Source organism: Pan paniscus, chromosome 1, assembly GCF_029289425.2.
Source record: "Pan paniscus chromosome 1, NHGRI_mPanPan1-v2.0_pri, whole genome shotgun sequence".
NCBI lineage: Eukaryota > Metazoa > Chordata > Mammalia > Primates > Hominidae > Pan > Pan paniscus.
In genome coordinates, this window is record NC_073249.2 from 119,552,986 (window position 1) to 119,579,849 (window position 26,864).

Consider the following 26,864-nt stretch of genomic DNA (forward strand, 5'->3'; position numbering starts at 1 on the left):
TCTGTGAAATGGTTTATTAGCCCCATTTTATAGGTGAGATTGAAAAATTGCCATTTCCCTTATCCAATGCTTTAGCCAAACTATGCTGCTTTTAGCTTATGAAAGGTGGTCTTTGTTTATCACCTTTATGTCTGTTTCCAGCCTGCCTGCTCTACCTAAAATGATCTTTCCCTGGTTCCTGGCTATTGTAATTTTACTAGTTCTTCAGTTTAAGCCAAGCTACTTGTATTACAAAACTTTCCGTCACCCTTCCCATTGGATACACAAAACAAAGTTCTCTCTCCTGCCTTTGAACTTTCCCTTCCAGGATGAGAATTCCTCAATGGCAGGAGGCTTATCTTTATAATCTCTGTGACCCCTGAAGCTCCTGGTACAGTGCATTCCACAACATACTCAAGTTTTGTCATAAATAATAAATCATTGATGATTCTCTTTTTCTTCTTTCAACTGATTTTTGGACTCATTGATTTGTCTGGGGAACTTTGAACATAACCACTGAACAGAGATATTAAGTTGATGGCAGTGGGATTTTTAGAAGAAACAAGTGGTTTTTTTTTCTGTTCTTTTTTTTATTTTTTATTTTTAAAAAGGTGCTCCAATAGAAACATTGAATAATTAAGTTAAAAGTGATTTTTCGTTTATTTTCATTTCAGATATTTATAAGAAATTTTATATCTACAGGACTCATTTGATGATAAGATACATTTTTATTGTGAATTATTATTCAGTTTCAGTTTACAGTAGAGAGATTCAGATTTCTGCAGAATCTATGAAACCAACCTGTGAAATTTTCTGAAACGATAGTCTGAAGGATGGCATGTGGTTATTACATTAGGTGTAGATGTATTTAAGACAAATTATTTATAAGAGAAAATTGGAAAGAATTATACTGACCTCTCTGAGTAGCAGATATGCGGAGCTATGACAGGTACTATACTTCATCAGAAACTAAAAACAGTGTCAAGTACCATTTGTGCTTTATCAACTTTTGTTTACCACGAAAAAGCGTAAGTTTGTTTTTCTGCCATTTTGAAAGAAAATAAGTGCAGGAAAGTAGAAATTGCTGTATATTCAGCAAGCAGCTGTTCCTTTTATTTTGGTTTAGAAAGGCAAGTATTTCATAAATAAGAACAATAATTACTACACTGAAACTGAGGTTTAGTATTGTTTCTTTTCATTTGCTACATCTGACTGAAGACAGGATGTTCTCCATCTGTGAATAACAATAGGGGGTAACTCATATTATTAATGGCCTGAGTAACAAGGACAGCTATTAGGTAGCTGTCATGTACATCCAGACAGCAGGGAGAGATTATCATTTGCTTAATCTTCCATATACCTATGGAAAATTTAGCATTAAATTGGTCATCCTTATTGTATTTATGTGCTCAGGAGTTCATGTGTTTGAGAACAAAAGTATCCTTATCAAAAATATGTTGGATTCTTTTTTCCAAAGGAACTTGTGGAGTACTACAAGCATCATTCTCTCAAGGAAGGGTTCAGAACCTTAGATACAACTCTGCAGTTTCCATACAAGGAGCCAGAACATTCAGCTGGACAGAGGGGTAATAGAGCAGGCAACAGCTGTAAGTATTGTAATTGAGAATACAATTTGCTGTCACTTAAAAATTAGGGGCACAATAACATTAAACATCTTCCTTCCAAATTTTAAAATATAACCAATGGATGCGCTAATGCATGAGCAAGGACTTCTTTTCTGGAGTTAAGCAGAGTCAGATGGACCAACAGGCTTGTGAACATGTCTAATTATAGATCTTTATGGCAAATTAAAAATTATGTTTATGTCCAAAAATCCAGCAGAAACGTAAAAGATATTCTAATATTTACATTTCATACTTTTCATTGACTTTTATATTAACTAAACTCTTTTTAACTTACATGTAATGTGTGAGGTCATAATTCTGTTTGAGTAATAGTATTTAAGCAGGGCTGGTACACAGCTCTCCAGTTAGCCTAGTATCTCAAATCTGCTTATGGTCTATTTCAATGACTACTTTAAGAATTTTGACATTACTAATGTGTTTTTTTGGATGCTAGTATTTCTAAAACCATACATTAGCCACTTTCTTTCAGAATGAGCTGTGTGCCACAACTAATCACAAAAGATTAGCATGCAAACAAAAGCATGTTATGGTTGGACTGTGAGACTAAGTCGAAAACCTTTTCTCTCATCGTTTAATGTTACATAATCTTCCTGGAGATAGAGCATGTAACAAAAAAATTGAAAAATGTCATCAAGAAGGTGTGATTTTATTTTCTTAATCTGATATCATTTTATTTTTTTTAAATAAGTGTTTTGGGGAAGAAGTGAATACAATTTCATTACTCTTAGAATCTTTAGCCTAAGCAAAACTGGGATATCAAGAGGTATTTGAAAACAGAATTTGCGTCGGTTTAATATAACTTTATATTTTTCCTTGAAAGCAGAAACTGAAAGGGGAACAGGTAATGCTCTGGGTTTCAACAACATCAGTGAAGTTTTATACATTTCAATTCAGGTAAACAAACAATCTGTCACATCAACTGACATATTTTTTATTTAAGTAACTTAATATATGTTCTCCTTACAGTGATCAATGATGTATGCCTAAGCTCGTGCAATGAAAGCAGAACGAACTTTATGTTAAAACTTTAAACACCTATTAGATTTTATCGTGTTATTTTTTAGCCCAAGATTACCTGATTATTTTAGATTCTCAAATAGGCATAATTTTTGCTCATTCAAAAATGGAAGTTTTCTCAAAAAAAACAATTTTCCTACCAATATCTTAAAACTCTGTTGAAGCTATGACATTTCCCCCAGCATGAAACATGTAATTTTCAAAGCTCTGTTTCTTTGCCTTCCCAGCAGCAAGAGATAATAAAAGTTGCCAGGGAGGTCAGTTAGATGAAAAATCCTGTTTGAGTTGTTCACTTAGCTCTAGAGAGCCTAGGAGGGAGAAGTGGGCAGACAGGGAGAACAGATGTCCCGTATTAGGTAGGAAGGTCACTAACCCTCATATTTCACTCTGTGGTTCACTCCCAGCCAATTCCTTAGTGTTTAGTACATGGAGGTACTCAGAGAATGTAGCCCGGCAATGAATGAAGTTGTCTAACTTAAAATTATGTCTCATGTTTAATGAAGTATTTAATGCTCAACTTGTTTGACAACTAAGAAGGGAATTACAGGACTTTTTCTTAAAAAAAAGCATAGCCAGTAGAATGTCTTTGAATATCCATGCTAGCCCCAGATAAATTTTTCAACAAATAAACTCATGAGTTCAAACTTCCCTACCCAGCCTTTTTAAGAGATTCTGACAACTTGAATCAAGCCACTAAAACTTTTTTTTTTGTAATTGTGAAGTGAAAGCAAACAATTCATTGAAAATTTTATATTTGTTATAGTTTGGTTTTGTTCATCAATTGTTCATTCATTCGTTAAACAGATATATATTAAACACCTAACACATACAAGGCACTGTTCTGGTTCTGGGATATAGCAATTAAGAAGACAAAGTTCCTACCTTTATGGAGTTTACATTTTAATGGGGAAACTCAGGCAAGTCTGGTTTGGAGGAGTTTCATATTTTTATATAGAGTGGTCAGGTAAGATCTCCCTCGTAAAGCAACTCAAAAGGAGAGAAGGGGTGTAGGTTGGTATGATTGCACAGTGGTTAACACTCCAAGATTAGTCATTCGTTACTGCAAAGAAGGATTACAATCTTAGATCAAATTTGTGATACCATTCCAGTGTTTTATTTACTTTATACTAACTTTGTATAAAGTTAGAGGAAGACTAAGATGGTTCTGAGGGCTAAATGAGGTGTTCTATATAAAGCACTTAGCATAGTGCTCTTACATGGTAAACAGTAAAAGTTACTGCTGACTCTACAACTTCTACTTCCTCTACTACTGCTGCTACTTCTAACTCTTATTCTAACACAGCACTTTCCTATATTTCTAAGGCTTGAATACATTTACTAATTATGACTCATAGCAATGTACATCTTTGCCTTTATGATTTTTTAAATATAACTTGCTTATTTTTATACCAAGTCTTGATAAAAGCTCACCCTTAAAGAAAGACTGCTTCTATTTTTATGCATTTTATACATCCCAGGAAGTGGTAAGGAGGAAATGCTGCATGTTTGTATAGAAAGATTGTGCAAGATATCTTCATATTGCTTACCTTTGGTTCATAGCTTTAGGTATGCTGCTATCATCTAAAAATAACATTTGCCAAGCATTATTACCTTGGGATACTGGGTTGGACAGAAATGGCATCTCCATTACTTCTAAAAGTCCTTGGAAGATACAGAGCAGGCAAGGTAAAGCTTGGAACCATTCTGTGTTCTGAGTAGAGGTTGAGAATAGAACTTCAACTCCTGAAACCTGCTGTTTATTATTGTTATTATTTTTAAATAATCTAGTCACCTTGGAAAAGAAAGCCCCAGGGCACTGTAGTGGCCACTTACTTTTGGGCTACTCTAGGTTAGAATGTTCGTAGAATGTTTACCAATTATTTTTTCAAGTATGTACAATGTGATAAGATTATGACAGGACTATCTTATGCAAATTCAAAGTAACATTTAAAAAGATATTGATTAGAATTAAGCAAGTGTCCAAAGTATTGGGCAAGGAGCATAACATTTTAAAGTTAGGAGCCCATTGTAGGCTGTCTCTCAGCCTCTCTCCCAGAGTGATGGGATTTTATCTTTGTCTTTGGAATGACTTAAGAGCATTTCTAAGTGAGAAGAAAAGAGAGAAAGAAAAAGAACAAAGAGAGAACTCAGGCATAGCAGGGAGCTCTTGGGCTTCCTCTAGAAACTTCAGTGACTCCATGAAAGATGTTCTGTGGATCTTTGTAAAAATCCCGTTATTTTCCAAAATGGTCATCTCAAACCTGCCTTAGATTGCTTTAGGTTTACCTGTAGGGCTTGTATATTTGAAGGGCATTAAATTGACTTTTGCATTTCTTGCTCTACAATGAACACATAATTATTTTGAGGTCTGCCAGAGTAGCTGTCTGACCTTAGGCGAGTCACTTAGCCTGTCTGGGCCTTAGCTTTCTCATCTGATGAATGAGGAATGAAATTAGAGATTTTATAATGTTCTTTTAAAAATAGCATCTTAGGTTTTTTCCTTTGTTTGCATGAGAGAAGCAGGTAAGGTAATGTTAACAGATTGGTGCATTAGGAAAAGTTGTATGTTTAGCTATTTTGTGACCCATAAGCAGACCTTAAATATTTTGCCAAGTTTTTATTTGTAGAGAATTAGTTGGGCCACAGAGTAGAGTTGGGTAATTTTTTTAAATGGCTATCACTATATTTATATAATATCCAAGTATCTTCTGTAAGAACTTATTAATTACAAAAGGGTAATAGTAATAACCAAGTGATTGAAGTTAACATCCCTAATAATGGGACAAATAAATATCATGTACCTCCTAATATAATGCTCCAAGCAGGACAAACCAACACTTTGGTGGTATTATTGTCCCCAAAAAGCATAAGTGGAATCTAATCATGAGGAAACATCAGACAATCCCAAACTAAAAGACATTCTGCAAAATAATTGGTCTATACTCTAAAACTTTCAGTGTCATTAAAGAAAAAGTCTGAGGAACTGTTTCAGATTAAAGGAGACCAAGAGATGTGACAACTACATATAACATGTGGTCTTGGATTGAATCCTAGAACAGGGGTTGGGAAGATACATACACACACACACACACATGTATGTATATATATGAGTGTGTGTATAGTAACATTTTGTATATGTTATAAAATATGTGTGTATATATGTTGCTATAAAAGATGTGATACAATTGGCAAATATTGAATAAATTCTCTTGATTAAAAAATAGTACCGCATCAATGCAATTTTCTGCTTTTGATAATTGTACTGTGGTTATATAAGAGAAGAGAATACCTTTGTTTTTCAGGAACGTGTGCTGAGTATTTAGCAATAAGGGGCATTATGTCTGCAATTTATTCTCAAGTGGCTCAGGAAAAATACATAGATTGATAAAGCAAACATCATAAAATGTTAACATTTGGGGAGTCTGAATGAAAAATATGTGGGAATTCCTTTTGCTCTCCTTGCTACTTTAAGTCTGAAATATTTCAGAATAGAAGTTTTCAGTTATGGAGATGATCCCATTTGCTGGCTATATCTGAAGAATTGGGAGGTAGTGACAGTGTCCTTCTTTTGCCTGCTTCAGACATAGAAGCGTCTGGTCCATTGATTTCAGGACGTGTGGAACACTAGCATGTACTGAACAGATCATATTTGAAGCCATCCGTTCCTTACCTGTGACCTCATTGGATTTGCTTCATTCATTCATTCATTCATTCATCCATCCCTTTATCCTGAAAATATTTTCAGTACTTAGTATGTGCTAGGCCTTGTGCTAGATACTGGAATTATAATAGTGAATAAGATACACAATCTGGTGAACAAGAACAGACAAAAACAAACGCCTTCAATAATCACAAATTTTGATAATCCTTATGAAGCTGAAGCATAAGTGCAAGGAAATGGGAGCAGGGCCATTTAGCCTTCAGGGTCAGAGAAGGGCTTTTTGAAGAAGTGACAGTCAGGCTAAACTTAAAGGATCTACAAGAGCTGACAGGGTGTGGGGTGGTGGCCAATAGGGAACCTGCATAGCAAAGAGGTCATTTGTGTGAAGGTTCATAAGCAGTAGAGAACTTCATATGTTTAAGGAACTGAAAAAGGACCAATGTGTTACAGTAAGTGGATTCTGATATTTGCACTAGGAAAGTATTGAAGTTTTACAGACAGAAAATGGCATGAACTAATTTACATTGTCTTAAAAGACCACTGACTGTTCCTGAGGACTGGCCCAGAGGGAGGCATGCACAGAGGGAAGATGAGTTAGGAGGCTATTGCAGATGTCCGTGAGAGGGATAAGCATGCTTTGGACATGAGTTGCATAGTGACAGCAGAGAAGGACAGTGGCAGGTTTGCGTATATCTTAGAGGTTGAGTTGATTGGATAAAGGATTTGAAATCAAATTAGTACAAGTATGGTACATAAGTATTTGCTTTGGACAACTGGCAAGTGATAAAACCATTAACAATCCAGGAAACAGAAGAGATAGAACAGATTTAAGAGAAAAGAGAATATATTCAGTTTTGCACAATGTTTAGGTACCTGTGGATATTCAATGGTTCAGGATGCAGCTGGCACTGAGGAGAGTGGTCTGGATTGAAGGTAGAATTTTATGAATCATTAATACTCCATTTCATAGTTCACATAGAATATAGTGATGTGAGAATTATAGGCATTTGTATATAGGCTTAATTTCTTCTGGTGCGTTGTTTGCTGGAGCCCTAGAAGCCAGGACCCTTTGCTTGTCATTCTCAATTGTACTTTTGCACATGCCTTGCATGAAATAGCCTCAGAAGGAGCTAAATAAGAGAAGTCAGAGTCTAAGGTTCACAGGAGACACAGCAGATATTAGAGTGCTAAGTTGAAACTGGAAAAGCATGGGAATATGGGTGAGTTTGAAAACAGAGTGTAGATCAGCATGTTCCTTTCAGTGTGTTGACAAATAGTGTAGCAATTCTTCAAAGATTGACGAAGGCTACTTTTGTCATTGGAGCCATAAGGTTGACGTTGCAGGAAGAAGTAGAAGCCAGAACAGAGCCTAGGCTGTCTCTCCCTGGGTGTGGTCTCTTTCCTGCCACCCACTGTCCCCATTATTCTATTCACCATCCAACAACATGCTTATCCTTCATTTTTAGTCAGTATTTTGGGTAGAAACAGAAACTTGGATAATTTGTGTCGTATTTATTTAACTCAGTAGAACATAAAGTAGCATTCTTATTCCTGATAATTCCTTAAACATCCTAATAATTCCTTAACTACTATTTATTAGTTATATTACAATAGAATAGAGACAATATTTATTATCTCCTTCGTACAGGTTCCTAACCATCCACTTAACTTAGTTTCTCCCTTGCCCTTTTAATTCAGCATTCCCATATTCACCTGTCTTTATTTTCTGATTTTATTGTATCCTCAGTTTTTTTGTCATCTTTTCCTCGGTCATTTTGCAATTGGGTTTGATATGATCTAGTTTTATTCTGGTAATTTAAATATCTGTTTTAATCTCGTTATATTGGTTTCCTAGTACTGCTATAAAATTATCACGAACCAAGTGGCTTAAAACAACAGAAGTTTACTCTCTCACCCTTCTGGAGGCCAGAAGTTGAAAACCAAAGTGTTAGCAGGGCTAATTCTTCCTGGAGGCTGTGAGGGAGAATCCCTCCCATGCTCCTCTCCCAGTTTCTACTGGCAATCCTTGGCATGGCTTGGTTTATAGATGCACCGCTCCAGTCTCTGCTGGTCTTCACGTCACCTTCTGTGTGTATCATTGTCCCTTCTTTTCTCTTATGGACACCTGTCATTGGATTTAGGGCCCACCCACATACAGCTTGATCTCATTTTGAGATCCTTAACTGAATTACATCTTCAAAGACCCTGTTTCAAATAAAGTCACATTCACAGGTTCACAGGTTCTGGGTGGGCATATCTTTTTGAAGGGCCACCATTCAACCCACTGCAGTTCCACTGTATTAATTTTAAACTTTTCTCTAAAATTTTCCATCCTTATTCTAATTTTTCTTTTTGTCATTTTGTAACTTGGAGTTATAAGAGGACTTTACATTATTACAGCAGTCAGGCAGTCAGTGAATGAGATTTATACAAGAAAAACACTACTTTAATACAAAAAAAAAAGTGTTTTCAATGAATTGTATTGCCTTTCCCCGGTGAAATGCCTTATCTTTCTGAGAGACTGCACTTCTAGCCAATGCAGGCTCCTAAACAATACTTGAATGACCATTTGTCTGAAACATTATATTGAATATTTTATATGGAATAAGAGAACCTAAGAATTCTGAAATTCAATAATTTGATGATTAACAGGACACTCTTACTTTTCAAACCTCTTTTACATATATCAGATCAATATCTCCAATGGAGTATTCCAGGAATCTCTAGCCCTGTGAGAAGTACCATGAAAAGATTTCTTTTGTCAAACAGATATATAAGAAATGCTGCTAGTATGATATATTCCCTTCTAGGAAAGTGACAGTTTATCTAGAGTTTTCCCCAGTTTATTTCATCATGCAACACTGTCTCATAGTGTTTAATGCTCATGTTAGGAGGCTTAAAAGAGTTAGTAGGTGTGAAATACTGAGAATAGCATCTCACATGTGGGAAGTGCTATGTGTTTTGCTCCTGCTATTACTACTGCTGCTCCTGCTACCACTTCCAATACTGGTACCCAGTGTGAAGTGTTACATTAGCCTCATTTGACAATTTTAAGTATATTTATAGAGTCCTTCTCCTTTTCCCTGATACTTTGGTTTCCTACTTCTATTTCCTGGAGCTTGGCTCCACTCTTCCGGTATACACACTATTCTATGGACTAAGTTAGTTATAACATATTGCTGACATTTTTATATTCTTCTCTCTTCATTTATGGTGTCCACATAATTTACAGTTCTTGGACAACTGATCAACTGCAATTGCACATCTTCATTAGTAAGTGATGCTGGGCTTCCCTTTTTTATTTAGTTACTTCAGGATCTTTACCAGCTACTCTAAAGCATTTTTATTCTGAGCCTGATGGCTTTAAAAGTTAGCAACCAGTATCCAGGATCCCTTCAGAATATGGCTTGCAGGTGTAAATTCTAAAGATTCAGATAACCTCATTCAGTGCTATCTTTTAAATGTTTCAAGGCTCAGAGCAGTACTTACGATCTTAGAATTTCTCATCTTTTATACTGTTCATTAATACTTTTATAGTGTCTCATATAACCTCATGTTCTAAACTGAAAACTGGTCTCGGCCAGGCACAGTAGCTCATGCCTGTAATCCCCAGCACTTTGAGAGGGTGAAGCAGGTGGATTTGAGGTTAGGAGTTTGAAACCTGCCTGGCCAACGTGGTGAAACCCCGTCTTTACTAAGAATACAAAAAATTAGCCCGGTGTGGTGGCACGCATCTGTAATCCCAGCTACTCGGGAGGCTGAGGCAGAAGAATTGCTTGAACCCAGGAAGTGGAGGTTGTAGTGAGCCAAGATGGTGCCACTGCACTCCAGCATGGGCAACAGAGGGAGACTCAATATAAAAAATAACTACATACATAGATACATGCATACATACGTACATACAAACATACATACATAACTGGTCTCGATGCAGTTAATTTACCATAGTGCTTTCATATAACAGCCCTGATCCAAGAATTTGTTTTTACTAGTCTCTTGCTTGAAAAACAAACAGAAATTCATCTGAATGGGGAGAAATTCCCAGTTTTTCTTCCTAAAAATTTAACCAGGCTCCTAGTTATGAGGATCAATGCTGATATCTCTTTTTTCCTGATATATGACTGATATTTGATTTCCCCTGCTGAATCCCAAATCTGCATAAGGTAGCAGGTTTTAACTCTGCAGCTCTCTTGCTCTTAATAACATTAATAAGCTGACTACATATTCGGCTAGGGTTTCCTTTCATTAAGTTATACTTTCATTCATTGCTTCGTGCATTCAACATTTGTTGAGCCTCTGCTTGCATTAAATACTATATCATACTCACGTCTCAAGTGTTATATACAATACAGCTTAACATCTAAACAATAGGTAGGAATGCCAGAGAAACTCTTCTTGTATCTAGGCACTTCAAACTTACCATCCCCATTAGCCCTAATACAGGTTTTTTTAAACATTCTGTAACACTCCTGAGAAGTCATCATCAGGCTTTGCTTGAACACTCAAGGGACTTTATGTTCAATACCACACAAAACACCCTATTTTCTGAACAAATTAAGTTTTTTTCTTTTATTGATCTAGAAATTTGATGTACTATAGCTATTTACTGTGATTAGTTCAAAATAAATATATATTCTTCCTACCAAGATAACCCCAAATATACTATAAAAATAATGCATTGTACATTCAAAATAAATATACTATATACTCTCCCTCTCATGGTAACTTTTCATCTGGTATGTTCTTTCCCCTTCCCCATGCTTCCTTCCTACCTCTGCATTCCTTCCTTTTCTTTTTCAAAATAATTAATCAATTCCTCATCATGTAAATGGTTGTCAATTTCCCACCATCTTCACCACCCTCTGATAGATGCACTCCAATTTGTCAGACCGGGCACAAAAATTTCAATATTGCCTGACTGATTGGCTCAGATTTTTCTTTATTCGAAACTCATTCTTCAACAGTTAATTTCCACCCTTCCCTTTCTCCTTCCTCCTCAAAGGGTACAGTTCTACATGTTTCAATCGAATCCAAGCACTTCTTTCCTCATTTATTGTTTAGTTGTTGCATCTTCACCATTAACCTCCTCCATAGTTCCCCACATTCATTCATTCATTATTCATTAATGCATTCATTCAACAGATCTTAATTGAGAGCCTACTTCAGGGCAGGCACTGTTAAAATACAGCAGTGAATAGCATGGATAAAATTCCCTACTCTAATGGAGATTCCACTTGCTAGTAGGGAAGGTAGCTAATGGATTTAGAAAAATAATTAAGTGTATTATGTTAGACGTTACTGAGTGCTCTGGGAAAAAAAAAACTATGCCAAGGGAGTGGTACTCATGAGCGCTGAGGGATGGCTTACAATTTTTAACTGAGCTGGTTGGGTGATGAAAAACAAAACTATAGTCTCATTTTCCCTCTTTCTGGTAGCATAGCAGAAAGCTGGTTCATCACTTCTGAGTTAGTTCAATGGTAGAGCAGGCTGACACCAGCCACTGGCTCTAGAAGCACTTCTTTCTAACAGGCCACTTGTGTGACCAGGGAGCTTCTGCTATTATAAGTTTGCATAAATATCCTGTCAATACACAGAGCAGGATGCTGAAACTGTAACCACAGTGTGTGTAGAGCATTTGTGCCTCACCTCAGCAGTAGGACAATGGGAGTTTGGGAGATTGCATGCACTCTACCTACTTCTCTGATTGTGTGTTGTTCCCACAATAAGCTCTGTTTCTGTCACCATCACATGGCACTAGTGGTGTGAATCCATGACTATTTTATAGGACATCACAGCAGGTTTCATTGTGAAGGTTGCATTTGAATCAAGACTCTCAAGGAGGTGAAAGAGAGAACTGTCAGTGCTAAGGGAGGGGTATGTCTGACTGGGCAATGTGGCCAGAGCAGAAGGACCAAGAGGAAGAGTAGCTGGAGATGAGGTTCAAGGGGTAAGTGAGGCCAGATCACTTAAGGCCCTAAAGGACTTTAGCTTTTACCCTTGAAGAAACAGGAAACCATTGGAGGGATGTGGGCAAAGGAGAAACATGGTCTGTCTTTAAAGTTTTAATAGGATTATTCTAGTTTCTGTATTATAAAAAAAACCATGAAAAAGAGATGACAAAGTAGGCACAGGAAGACCAGTTAGGCCCATACAGCAATCAAGGTAAGAGATGATAGTGGCCTGGAACAGCACGTAGCCATATAGGTGATGATATTTATATTTTGAGGGTGATCCAAAAGGATATTATGACACATCAGATATGATGTATAATAGTAATAGAAGACCTAAGAATAATTCTAAGGTTTTTGCCCTGAGCAACTGGGAGTTTGGAAGGTTTTGTTTTGTGTTGAGGGCTCCAATAGAGCCTAAAGTCTAATCATAGCATTCTCAATCCAAAATGAATCATTTCCATATCTCTACATAATTTCTGTCTGTGTCTATCTCTTCACTAATTTCTAAACTCCTGTGATGTCAGAGGCTGTACCTATTCATTATATCTCCTATGATATCTTAGCAGTCTTTGGCACATTAGCAATATAATAAATGTCTGCCAAGTATTTTTTAAATAAAGATTTAGAATTAACATCTTGATAAACCATATGCATATAAATAATCTGAAATCCCTAGACAGTTTTCCATAGCAATAAGAAAGACCTTATACTTACTTTGTTTTCTTGTTAATGGCTTTATATGTTTATACTCTGTAGCATTGAATACTAAGTAGTAGTTTATTTTTTACAATAATCCTAGACATAAGTTTTCCTTGTTACAGCTTTGGATTTTGGGTTAACAGAAATTTGTCTACTTACCAGATGTCAGCATTCAATTAAATGAAATTAATCTAAATTATTCCTAGTTTTTTTTTCAGTGACAATATATAAAATATACAATAAGCTTTTTTCTTGTAAATTTGTTTGAGTTCATTGTAGATTCTGGATATTAGCCCTTTGTCAGATGAGTAGGTTGTGAAAATTTTCTCCCATTTTGTGGGTTGCCTGTTCACTCTGATGGTAGTTTCTTTTGCTGTGCAGAAGCTCTTTAGTTTAATTAGGTCCCATTTGTCAATTTTGGCTTTTGTTGCCATTGCTTTTGGTGTTTTAGACATGAAGTCCTTGCCCGTGCCTAGGTCCTGAATGGTAATGCCTAGGTTTTCTTCTAGGGTTTTTATGGTTTTAGGTCTAATGTTTAAGTCTTTAATCCATCTTGAATTGATTTTTGTATAAGGTGTAAGGAAGGGATCCAGTTTCAGCTTTCTACATATGGGTAGCCAGTTTTCCCAGCACCATTTATTAAATAGGGAATCCTATTTAATAAACAAGCAATGGCTTGTTTTTCTCAGGTTTGTCAAAGATCAGATGGTTGTAGATATGTGGCATTATTTCTGAGGGCTCTGTTCTGTTCCATTGATCTATATCTCTGTTTTGGTACCAGTACCATGCTGTTTTGGTTACTGTAGCCTTGTAGTATAGTTTGAAGTCAGGTAGCGTGATGCCTCCAGCTTTGTTCTTTTGGCTTAGGATTGCCTTGGCGATGCGGGCTCTTTTTTGGTTCCATATGAACTTTAAAGTAGTTTTTTCCAATTCTGTGAAGAAAGTCATTGGTAGCTTGATGGGGATGGCATTGAATCTATAAATTACCTTGGGCAGTATAGCCATTTTCACGATACTGATTCTTCCTACCCATGAGCATGGAATGTTCTTCCATTTGTTTGTATCCTCTTTTATTTCATTGAGCAGTGGTTTGTAGTTCTCCTTGAAGAGGTCCTTCACGTCCCTTGTAAGTTGGATTTCCTAGGTATTTTAATTCTCTTTGAAGCAATTGTGAATGGGAGTTCACTCATGATTTGGCTCTCTGTTTGTCTGTTATTGGTATATAAGAATGCTTGTGATTTTTGTACATTGATTTTGTATCCTGAGACTTTGCTGAAGTTGCTTATCAGCTTAAGGAGATTTTGGGCTGAGACAATGGGGTTTTCTAGATATGCAATCATGTCGTCTGCAAACAGGGACAATTTGACTTCCTCTTTTCCTAATTGAATACCCTTTATTTCCTTCTCCTGCCTAATTGCCCTGGCCAGAACTTCCAACACTATGTTGAATAGGAGTGGTGAGAGAGGGCATCCTTGTCTTGTGCCAGTTTTCAAAGGGAATGCTTCCAGTTTTTGCCCATTCAGTATGATATTGGCTGTGGGTTTGTCATAGATAGCTCTTACTCAAACAACCCCATCAAAAAATGGGCAAAGGACATGAACAGACACTTCTCAAAAGAAGACATTTATGCAGCCAAAAAACACATGAAAAAATGCTCACCATCACTGGCCATCAGAGAAATGCAAATCAAAACCACAATGAGATACCATCTCACACCAGTTAGAATGGCAATCATTAAAAAGTCAGGAAACACCAGGTGCTGGAGAGGATGTGGAGAAATAGGAACACTTTTACGCTGTTGGTGGGACTGTAAACTAGTTCATCCATTGTGGAAGTCAGTGTGGCGATTCCTCAGGGATCTAGAACTAGAAATACCATTTGACCCAGCCATCCCATTACTGGGTATATACCCAAAGGACTATAAATCATGCTGCTATAAAGACACATGCACACGTATGTTTATTGCATCACTATTCACAATAGCAAAGACTTGGAACCCACCCAAATGTCCAACAATGATAGACTGGATTAAGAAAATGTGGCACATATACACCATGGAATACTATGCAGCCATAAAAAATGATGAGTTCATGTCCTTTGTAGGGACATGGATGAAATTGGAAATCGTCATTCTCAGTAAACTATAGCAAGAACCAAAAACCAAACACCGCATATTCTCACTCATAGGTGGGAATCGAACAATGAGAACACATGGACACAGGAAGGGGAACATCACACTCTGGGGACTGTGGTGGGGTGGGGGGAGGGGGGAGGGATAGCATTGGGAGATATACCTAATGCTAGATGACGAGTTAATGGGTGCAGCGCACCAGCATGGCACATGTATACATATGTAACTAACCTGCACAATGTGCACATGTACCCTAAAACTTGAAGTATAATAATAAAAAATATATATATACAATAAGCACTAAACAATAGGGTTTTAGGTCATTTTGTTTGGGAGAGATTGAGGAGCAGATAGTTGATACTCTGTCTATGAATTTTGCAGGGCATCTAAAACGATATGCCTGAGTTCTAAAATAAAACCAGGGTAAGGATCACAAATTTAAATTAAGCATTCATTAAATTCTCAGCATGTTCTCTGGTGTTAGGCCATCTGTAGACAATCTTGGCAAAAAGAACCTCCTAGACTGCTCATCAAAGCATCCCACTTAGGAGTACAGTTCTTCAGCAAAACATCTAGGGCCACTGCTGGGCAGCAAACGCAAGTGATCAGTGTTGACAGTACCATTGACCCAATCTTCTCATATTCTTACTAACAACTTTTTGTTACCTAAGTGAGTGGGAACACATGTGCTTGTTACAACTAAAAACTGAGTGTTAAGGAATGTCTGTCCCAGAGAATACTTAGCAAGTAACTTAGGGTAGCGTTCTCTGATACATGTAAAGGATAATTATTAGTTCAAAAATACTTAGGATTTCATAACTAGTACCTGAAGGAAGAGTGTCGATTAGGTTGGTTTCCAATGTGTAAAAATTTCAAATATTACTGAAAACTGAGTAAATTTTCATCTGCTCATGAACATTAATAGCACAATCAAGGCAGAACATAATACTTTAAAACAATCCTTAGCCTTGGCAACGAAAATATAGGCATCAAATATCCAGTCACTAGTACTTTTTTATCCTACCATAAACACTGTGTTGTTTTTCTTTTTAATTGGCATTCTTCTGTGTTTTGTGGTGTTATCTTCTCAGTCAGGTCTCAGAACTGAATAATAACCACTAATGATTTGCCAGTCAGTTATTATGGCTATGCTGATAACTTCTATTCCAAGTTTATTTATTTAACAAATAACTTGTATTTATATTAGGTAATGTTAGTACTTCAGGTTTTGCTTAACTTGGAAAACTTGATAAATAATATTTGACTGTGCTCTTAATAGTTCCTAATTGGAAACTTTAAGTCACTAAATTATGAGCCACTGAGTCATTTGCTAATAATGCCCCATGTGTGTTAGCTCAATTGAGAGCCAGGTGTCATACACATGCAAAATAACCAGATACCTACCTAAGTGTGATGGTCTCTCTAAGCAAGGTGGCCTCCCTTGTCTATGCTAATATGGAGTTGAAAGTGTTTGTAAAAGGGGAAAAGTTAGGCCCTTAAACGAAGCATCCAGTTTGCAAATGATTACCTATTGAAAAAGGTCGCAGTATTTGTGTAATATTATCTAAGTGGATGCTAATATGCATAAAAGAGTTCTCTTTCAAGAAGCTTCCAGAATAACATGATGCAGGTAGGTTATCTATAATGTTAGGCAGTGAATGAAGAGTCCAGGAGATGATAACCACCTCAACGTTCCCATTTAAATGTCACTGTTACTGGGCTCTTTTTACTTTAGAAGTTTCTTGGTGTGGTAGGAGGAGTTTGATGATGAAACCATGCATCCGTATATATAGAAACACGTGGATATATTATCAGTATGGATGGAAATATATTTTACAGGTTAAGTCATTCTAAAAATATTTTTATCAAATACCTTATTCTGATATTGCTTACATCTGGGTTTAAATCCATACTTTCCTGGAGAAACATGTTATCTTTTACTTTTGTCTCAGTAGGTGCCAGGCATTCAAATGCTGTTTTTCCAGCTCAGAGGAATTAAGGACCCAAAGGCATTTACCATTGATATATAGGAAGAGTGGCAACAATAAGTCATGCTACAGTGTGTAGAAAAGTAGAAAGCATCCCTACCAATCCTTAAAATGTTTGGCTGAGAGCTATACACTGGGTGGCAGGAGAAACTGATTAACCTTTTACTCCTAAGAAGATTCCTCAGGCATAGAGTATGGTTAATGCCGTGAGACATACAGTATTTAATAGGTGTTCAGCATCTCAGAAAAAAAAAAATAGTTATTGTAGGAATATCACTGATAGATGGTGGTGCTCAGGAAGCCTGCGGAATAGAACCCAAATATATTTCGCTTTCTTTCCTTGGTGTTTTGCTGGCCTTTGTTGGAAGTCTTATGGAGCAGTTTAAGTGAGCAGAAGATGAGCTAAAGGAATGGAAGGAGGAGACATAAGGAACTTGCAGAATTAAATACCCTGCCGAGATACTTGTCCATTCAGCAGCTTCAGTTGCTTAGCACTGGACCTGATCCTGTGGAGGATGCAGAAACAATATTAGAACTGGCCCCTGCCCTCCAGAATCACTGTCTAATTGGGGATACAACACAGAACGTACAGTAATTAAATATCAGAGCCATGAAGTGTCATGATGCAATGCCTACCAGAGGGCTAGGAAAGGTCAAAGAAGGGGCCAGAGTGTTGTCTGGATTGTCAGGGAAGGCTCCTGGGAGGGGTCTGGGCTGGACTTTTGAGACAGGGAAGTTAAGGTCAGCAGAGGTCAGGGAAGGAGCAGCATTCCAGAATGAGCAGATATTTGGAGTTGGAAATGTAGCTGAGGGCCTCAGGAGATAGTAGGAAGCTGGTCTGGGTAAAGAGAACACATGTGGAAATGGATGCAGATTTCATTAGAGAGACAAGAGTGGCCAGATTATGAATTGTCATGGAATTCAGGCCAAGGGTTTGGATTTCATAATTTAGCAAATAGCATGATAGACTCTACATCAAAGGTGAGCTGCTGTGAGGCAGTATTTAGAACAGAAGAGAAAGAAAGCCAGAAGCAAGAAGACCATTTGGCTGGCAGTTTTCTGAGAGTAGGAATGATATAGATACCTGAATTGGGATGGTGCAGCTGAGAATTACTGAACGATTAACTTCATATTGCAGAGGAAGAAAGCACTTTACTTAGAAAGGCGACAAGGAGGGCTGAACGGTGTACTAACTTTGCAAGGCTAGTTCACAGAGAGAACAGGAGAGTTCTTGCAGGGGGGAAACATGGGACTTTGAGCTAGATTACAGGGAAGAAGATGAGGAATTTGGTTTCAGACACATTAAATCAGACATAAAAGCTAGTCTTCGTAGCAGTGTCATGAAAACATTTGAAGCCATAGACTGAAATTCAGGTGAGAAGCCAAACCATATTGAAGAATCTCCTGCATTCATCAGGGAAAAACATTAGTTTAAGTGAAGACAGCAGCGGGGCCAAAGCCTAACTGTGAGGGCTAACTACTGTTTGGATGGAATTATCATATTTTAGATAAGATTTAAGAGGATTCTAATTCTAGCTACTTGATAGGAATGCAAATGATGATAAGGCTTTTAGAGTTAGATAAGAGACAGGGCTAGCACCCTGATATCCTGTAATTGAAACAGAGTTTCAAGTCCTTTGGTCAAGTATTACCCATATTCCTTCAGGAATAGTAGATATTTTAAGATTACAGATAGGTTATCTTGTCTAATTTACCTACCTATTGTTGAAATTATTTAATTTGCATTTAACTGTGTTTTCACTGGCTTATCATTTCTCTCTTGTAGAGCTAACTTATCTCTTGTTATATTCCAGACTCTTGGTGTAAATTACCTTCATTGAAAATTTTGGAGAAATATAGTGTTTTATTTCTTTATGGATAAAATAGTCCCAGAGAGAGAGACACAAGGATGGACACTTAGAACAGTCCCAGCTACTCGGGAGGCTGAGGCAGGAGAATGGCGTGAACCCGGGAGGCGGAGCTTGCAGTGAGCCGAGATCGTGTAACTGCACTCCAAACTGGGCAACAGAGCGAAACTCCGTCTCAAAAAAAAAAAAAAAAAGAAAGAAAGAAAACAGTCCAAGGAGAGAATTCTAATGCCTGACAGAAGTAATGTTTAGAATGAGGGCTTCTAACTGAAGTTTTCACAGACATAGGATAGAAATCTTAGCACCAGATTTTCTGCCAATAATAGACTTAGATGTGTGTCATTTGCTCATTAAAATGGAGGTGGCATCCTATCCTCTAACAGTATATCATGATCTCAAGAAAATGAAAATGTACCATTTCTACTGCATGGCTGAAAATGATTTGGGCTGATTATAAAAATTAGTTGTAATGGCATGTATCAGTATACTTAAAAATAAAAAATGTACTGCAGAATGTGCAATGGAATAGAAAAGGACTTTGATTATCAACAAGAGTATACTTCATGGTAGGTGAAAAGTAAACATGAGGCCATTCATGAGAAAAGTCTGTCATGAATGCATCAGTGTGTATATGAGGGCTCCAAGGCCGTTGATTCTAAGAATAACTAAACTCCCTCCAATTCTCTTGGCCAGTCTGTTTGGGTGGTGTCTGGGAATCTCCTTAATAAGTCACTGCTATTCACAAATATCCCTAGGACCCTTTCATGACAAGAATATTAACTTTGGAAGAATTCTGTGGCTGTCAAGTCAAGCAGTTACCTGAACAGAGGCAGAATATATTGGAAGATGATGTGAACTCATTCTCAGTTGTCTTAGCTCACTTTTACCTCATCCTTGGCCGTAGAAAACTTTTTGTCACAGTTCAGATTAGGCCATGGTACAAGTAACAGCAACCCAAAAACCTTAAATAGGCTTCAAGAAGATAGTTATTTCTCTTTCCCAAAAAATCCTAGAAATACTCCAGGGCTGGAGGGCAGGGCTAGTCATCTCTGTTCCTGGAAATCTTTAGCCATCCAGTTTCTTTCAGGCTCATGCTCCACCATCCTGAAGGGGAGGCTTTCCTCCTCATGAACCAAGATAGTAGCTTTCACATTCCAGACAGCAGGATAGAATGAAGAGCCAAAAAGAAAGGCAAAGGCGTGTGTCCACTGTATTGTTAGGAAAGGTCCCAGAAGCTGTCTCATGACACTTTTGTTTATATTCCATTGGCCAGAACTTGGTTGTATGGCTATACCGAACTGCAAGGGAGGCTGAGAAATGTAGCCTTCTCTCTAGGCAAACATAGCCCAATGCATAATCTAAGACATGAAAGAAGGGGGGAATAAATACTGGGAGAAAGTATACAACCACACCTTCCTTTTCCATTGCAGTGGCACCATGGTATCAGCAGGTCAATTTATATAGCTGCCTGCGGAGGTGCCTGAAGCAGAGTGGCAGTTGCACAGTAGTGCAGCAGTCGCTAAGAGCAGGTACCCTGGAGTCACATCACTTAGGTTTGAGTCCAGATTTTTCTCATATGTAAAGGGGAAATAATATTAGTGCCTTCCTCTTAGAGTTGTGACAATTAAGTGAAATACTGAGTATGGCACTTTCAGCATGGTATCTAAGACTTCAAAACCATTTGATAAATGTGATTAGCTCTTATATTAAAAGTAAAATGAAAAGTTTTAGAGCATCCATAGACATGTACCTTTTCTGTACATCTCTACAATGTGGAGGATGTATTTACTTTTTTCCAGCTATAAGAGTCAGAGTGATTTTCATTTCTAATTGTACTTTTCTCCTTTTGAAAATAAGCTGGCATGGGCATGCTTGGCTGGGAGGATGGAGGTGGTTTCTAACAAATTGTATGAATAATTTTCTTGAATTTTCCATGGGTTCTGCATGTTTCATTGATACCATCTTACAGGCTTTTCTTTATAATAGTTTTGATGTGAAGGATTACTTTACAGTAAGCATCTACAGGTTACCCCTTTCCACTGATGTAACAAAGTGGGAATTGGGCACCACATCAAAAGGATGAGGCCATTGTTGGCCATCCTTGGATGGATGGGGTTCAAAGATGGCAATGTGGAGTGGGTATTCTCTGTGTTTGCCTGTAAAAGGATAGACAGCTCTGAATTGCAAAATACTATTGTCTATCAAAATGTAAAAGTTTGGCTTGTTCTTCATTTAGAAATGGTGATAGGAAAGAAGTGGGTGAAAATGGTTGTGTTGAGATATTTTTGCCAATACCTAAATGCTCTTTTGCTTCTCTCTTTTTCTTTCTTTCTCAAAGCCCCCTCTTTGTTCTGTGGCTTTTCTTTTGTAACTCCTCCAGACTACAGCTTTGTTCCCCCTTCTTCCACTCCTTTCTGGTCAGGTACTGCTTTACTACTTTTATTTGTCTCTTCAACTTGCTTCTGCTTGCAAATAAAATATTTGAGTTCCATGTATGGCTTCTCATATGGATACATCTCCTCACAGACAATCCCTCGAGTTCCATTACCACCATGCACTTTACTCTTCTCTGTCATAAAGTCACCGTTCATCATGACATTTCACTCCTCTGGTGTTTGTGTGTGTGCTCATGCCATGAGACATTCTATAATTTATCTGTTGGGGAGAGTTTGCAGAGGGATGGGGCTGAAAGTATAAAGGGGGATGAAAATCTATAAAATCATTATTTTTCTTGAAGACCAGAAAGTTTAGTTGAAAAAAGCCAGTGTTTATGTATTTTCATGAAGAAAATAAATAGAAATAAAATCCCAACTTTGTTTTCAAATATAAAAGTAAAATTCAGTACACATTACTTGAAAAGATGACTGGCGCCCATGAATTCTGCAGTTCTTCAGTTTGTGCGTGGGCATTTTGGTCTTGATTTCTGTCATTACCCAGAGAGTTTAATGGCTATTTACATGACATTTAGGGTATACATTAGATAAAGTCTGTTTTCTGACCGATTTTTAAAAATTAACCTGCACATCCCAATAAAAATCATAGAATTTAAAACTAGAAAAAACTTAGAAGTCATCTAGTACAAACATTTCATTTCATAGATGAGAAAAAATGTGGCCTTGAGGGGTTAGGAGACCTATGCAAGGTCACCACACAGTTAAGTTGATGATTGGGTTTTTCCATCACAGGGGTGTTTTTATGTGCACCGACTCTAACAGTACTGCCCCAGTAATGGGACAGTTTTCAGTGAGAAAGCTATTAAAGTGGTTTGTGTCCTGAACAGGAAAACAAAATGACCTATTTTTACTCCCTTTACAGTTCTGAAATCTACAGTATTGCCATTCATTTATTTCATGATGGACACCTGGAGTCTAAAAAAATTTCTGTCATTACAAAGCCATGAATAATAGGTCAGAGATCCCTGTGGCCAAGTGGGCAGGCTCTTCCAGGGTAACACAGGTCATAACTTCTGCTGCCTGAGCCCTGGGAACTGTTAAAAATACAGATGGTTGGTGTTTCCCATTTGTCGCTTTTTCTTACACTTAAGTTCCTTTACCATTTAAGATTTATAAAGTTTCACCAACCTCCGATGAGTGATTCTCAGAATCACTGAACATATAATTGAAAACACTTTATAACCCCAAAGAGCAACAGGTAGAGAAGTTAATATAAAGCGTGCCATGAAACACTAGAGACTAACAAACATGAACCACTGGAATGGAGTTTTCTTTTCAGAACAGGGCCAGCAGGGCCAGGGAGAAAGTTAGCTCCTCTCCTGCCATCGAATATTAAACACACGTGCGTGTGCGCGCGCGCGCACACACACACACACACACACACACACAGAGAAACTCAACTCTGAACATAGGAGATTTAATACCCTGACATCTTATTTTTGATTAGATACATCAGTAAAGTTTTTCTGTAAGGCAGTATTTGTTTCAAAGAAAGAAAATATAGATAGTATTTGTGTGTTCCTTCTGTGAGACCTGATTCACACCTCTTCACTTAGGTGAATTATATAGAAAACAATAACTAAATTTATCCCCAAATAGTTTTAACACAGAAAGCCTTGTTAGGGAAGAAAGTGCCACTTAACCAGAAGTGATAATATAGATTTGACAGGAGACTGACATCAGAGCAAAATATTTCGTTGTTTTGAGTGTTAGTTAAAGCAGTTACTGGATAAAAACATAAAGCTTTACCTTGGAGGTGCTGGTTAGATTACTGGGCCATCAATAGGAAGTGTATGATGAAATTATTTTAGAATCTATCTCCTTAGATACTTAGATATTAATGAGTTTTTTTAATTTGTTTTTTTGTTTTGTTTCATTTTTATAAAAACTAGTCCTTACTTTGATTGAAGTTCTTATGAAGAATGGAAAAACAGGACAATGGTTCTTTAAACTTATGAAGCGAATTTGCTTGCACCTGATTGAATTGAAACAGCAATTCTGCTGCTTTCAAGCTCCTCTGCCATTATCACTGGTCTGTAATGAAATCACGACTGTGCATTTGATAGCATCAATAACATTCATCTGATTAGGTTGTTATGGTTGTTAACGAACTGCAAACCTACTGTCATTGCTTGTCATTTCTTGACAGTGTTAAGTCCAAAAGTGCTGGGCATTGCCATCGCTCGGTATGACTTCTGTGCAAGAGATATGAGAGAGTTGTCCTTGTTGAAAGGAGATGTGGTGAAGATTTACACAAAGATGAGTGCAAATGGCTGGTGGAGAGGAGAAGTAAATGGCAGGGTAAGTTGGCCCTCTCGATGTGCTGGTGCATGTGAAAGAAGGGGACTGAGCAGTTGTTTGCACCCATTGTGGCACCAGGGAGAAGCCTCTATACTGTATTACAGCTTTCAGCCCACAGGCCTCTGCCCTCTGGAAACTGGTGCTGTGTTTTGCTGATACCAGGGACTCGCTGAAAATATTTGAAATGAATATGATAGTGACATAAATAAAATTCACCTGGGCAAGTGGGACAGCTTGCTGCTTGGAAAAGAGTCGAGGAGCATTTCAGTTCTTTTTAGACCCTGAGCCATAGAGCTAAACTTTATGTGTATTGCAAAATATCTATAACAACTGCTGATGTAAATTGGAAAGAATTGGACATAATATCTCTGTCTTTTCATCCTGTTCTACAGCAGAAATAGGAATCATTATGCAGCAGAGCCCCCCTGTATTATACTTAATTTACATATTTATTTGTGTGCTAGTGGATTAGAACACTGTTTATTTTATTCCTCCATTTCGATCATTTACTCTATTAGGCTTCTAAGAGCAGTTAAACCAATCTTCTCACCTACAATTGACATAAAACCCCAGTTTAATTGGGGTGTTATGAAAACAAAATACTCTGTTTGTAGAATCCTTTGAAATGTCAGATACAAAGTCATGTTGCTATGTTGGTTGCTTTTCTTTTTTAGGTGGGCTGGTTTCCATCCACATATGTGGAAGAGGATGAATAAATTCAAATCCAGTGTTGCACCCTGCACCAAAAATTTCAGAGAAGGGATAAATAGAAGCCTGCACAGCATCATGAATTAACTGAAGTGTTTAAAAAGCTGCATTTCTGGCTGTTCAACATCCTCCCTCCTTAGCCCCTCCTAAGTCTTAATGCTGAGATTTCTAAAGATGCTGGTACTGACAGATTAATGGCTTGCCTAGAGCTGTGCAAGAAACAGCCTGCCAGTCTGTCATTGTCAGGGACCAGGGCAAAACCAAGAGCTCTTCTTCCCAGAAGAGCCCTGCAAACACGTTGGTTCGTGCTTCCCTTTACTTCTTCTGGTCAGATACCATGAATGCCAGTCATCAGTAAATCTTAATACACTTTTGCTTTATTCTCACATGCCATTCACCAGATTATTTGATGGTACAAAGAAGCAGAAGTGTAATTTTCCTTTTCCCAGCATGAAGAAAAATTGGAGTTCTGCCATTTGAGCAGCTTACTGGAAAGATCCAGCCTTACTTGTCTTAAATTGTCCGACAAGGTGACTCATTGCCCGGCAAACACTTTTACCCTCAGATGTTACTCATGATATTATAAAATATGAGGCCAGTGCTCAGGTTTGCATCATAAGTGAGCTATCCCTGAAGGGTTTTAATTACTCATTTGGTGTCCTGATTATATTTGCAAACTTCTTTATAAAAGGTGAAAAAAGCACATAAAAGAGAGGGTGTCTTCATATTAAACCTTCACAACCTTCATGATTTCATAGGATTATTTTGGAAATATAGCACTTGACTTTATGAAAGGATCTGGGCTAGGTATATTAGGGGTAGTTGCCAATAACCTGAATAAGCTGGCATTGTTTACAGAAACAGATCAAGGGCTATAATTTATGTCATTTTATAGCAGCAGTATCTATTAATACATGCCTTTTCCTCCCATCCACCTCCCCCGCACACACACAAAGATGACCTGGGACATGATTTTTTTATTCCCACATTTTCTTGGAGCACAAACAACTTTGTTGAGGATTTTGGAAGGAAAGCACAACTGGGTCCTTTATTCATTTCTGGGACAGAAAGAGGGTCAATGGACTTTTGTGGGCCTCCAGCGTCTCTCAGAGTCTCCCCCTCTGCAACCCATCCTGGGAGTGTATTAACTGGAGGGAAGATGGGTCTTGCAGTACATTTGTTTTGCCCAGCCATCACTCTTTTTTGTGAGGAGCCTAAATACATTCTTCCTGGGGTCCAGAGTCCCCATTCAAGGCAGTCAAGTTAAGACACTAACTTGGCCCTTTCCTGATGGAAATATTTCCTCCATAGCAGAAGTTGTGTTCTGACAAGACTGAGAGAGTTACATGTTGGGAAAAAAAAAGAAGCATTAACTTAGTAGAACTGAACCAGGAGCATTAAGTTCTGAAATTTTGAATCATCTCTGAAATGAAGCAGGTGTAGCCTGCCCTCTCATCAATCCGTCTGGGTGCCAGAACTCAAGGTTCAGTGGACACATTCCCCTGTTAGAGACCCTCGTGGGCTACGACTTTTCATCTAGGATAGATTCAAGACCTTTACCTCAGAATTATGTAAACTGTGATTGTGTTTTAGAAAAATTATTATTTGCTAAAACCATTTAAGTCTTTGTATATGTGTAAATGATCACAAAAATGTATTTTATAAAATGTTCTGTACAGTAAAGTTACACCTCAAAGTGTACTCTTGGAATGGATTCTTTCCTATAAAGTCTTATCTGCGACTCTGTCTCGGGAATGTTTTGTCTGTTGCCGTCAGCCGAACTTTGTTATGGAGGGAGCAGCCTCACACAAGCAGAAACACTCCTGTGGATGGTATTGTAGCATGTATTGTTTATTTTAGTCAATAGACCCTCTCCTTATAAATGGTGTTTAGTCTTCCTGTTGCATTTCATGGGCCTGGGGGTTTCCTAGCAGAGGATATTGGAGCCCCTTTTTGTGACATTACCAATTACATCTTTGTCCACGTTTAATACTTTGTATTGGAAAATTTAAATGCTGCGGATTTGTGTAGAGTTCTAATACCAAAGACAGAAGTAAATGTTGTCCATATACTTTGTCTTGCCTGTATGCAGCCCTTGTGTAATATGGTGAATTAGAGTGGTATTTCACTTTGTATTATTTTGTAAATATGTCAATATAATAAATAGTGACTAAATTGATTTCTAAGAGTTGGAGTCTTCTTTTTGAATGATCCCTGTATTAGTCAGGGTTCCCCTGAAAATGGATGGCACTGGATTGTCGGGCCTGTACCAGGCCATCGCCAGCAGTCCAGAGTGAACAGAAGCAGTGTATGTGTGGAGGTCACCACCCCCCCGCCCACCAGCCCCGTGGACGCTACGCGTCTAGTAGGAGGGCCACTGCGGTGAGTCTTGAAGCCCAGGGCTGGGCCCGGGCAGAGCCACCGCAGGTGCAGATCTTGGTGGTAGTAGCACATATTCTAAA

The 26,864-nt window shown here is 37.8% G+C and overlaps 1 protein-coding gene across 3 annotated transcripts in view; it reads left to right on the forward strand.

Moving 5' to 3' along the window:
• VAV3 (vav guanine nucleotide exchange factor 3) overlaps nucleotides 1-26,581 on the forward strand; it is a 400,971-nt gene extending 374,390 nt beyond the window's left edge. For 2 of the 3 annotated variants that reach the window (XM_003822235.6, XM_055115325.2), the window contains 3 exons: nucleotides 1,457-1,586; nucleotides 23,543-23,694; nucleotides 24,369-26,581. In XM_003822235.6, the coding sequence (XP_003822283.1) occupies nucleotides 1,457-1,586; nucleotides 23,543-23,694; nucleotides 24,369-24,410 (324 nt within the window). In that variant the 3' untranslated portion in view covers nucleotides 24,411-26,581. Of the gene's footprint in view, nucleotides 1-1,456; nucleotides 1,587-21,278; nucleotides 21,363-23,542; nucleotides 23,695-24,368 lie in introns of all 3 variants that reach the window. The other variant, XM_034932393.3, reaches the window with a different exon arrangement.
• The last annotated feature ends 283 nt before the right edge of the window (nucleotides 26,582-26,864 follow it).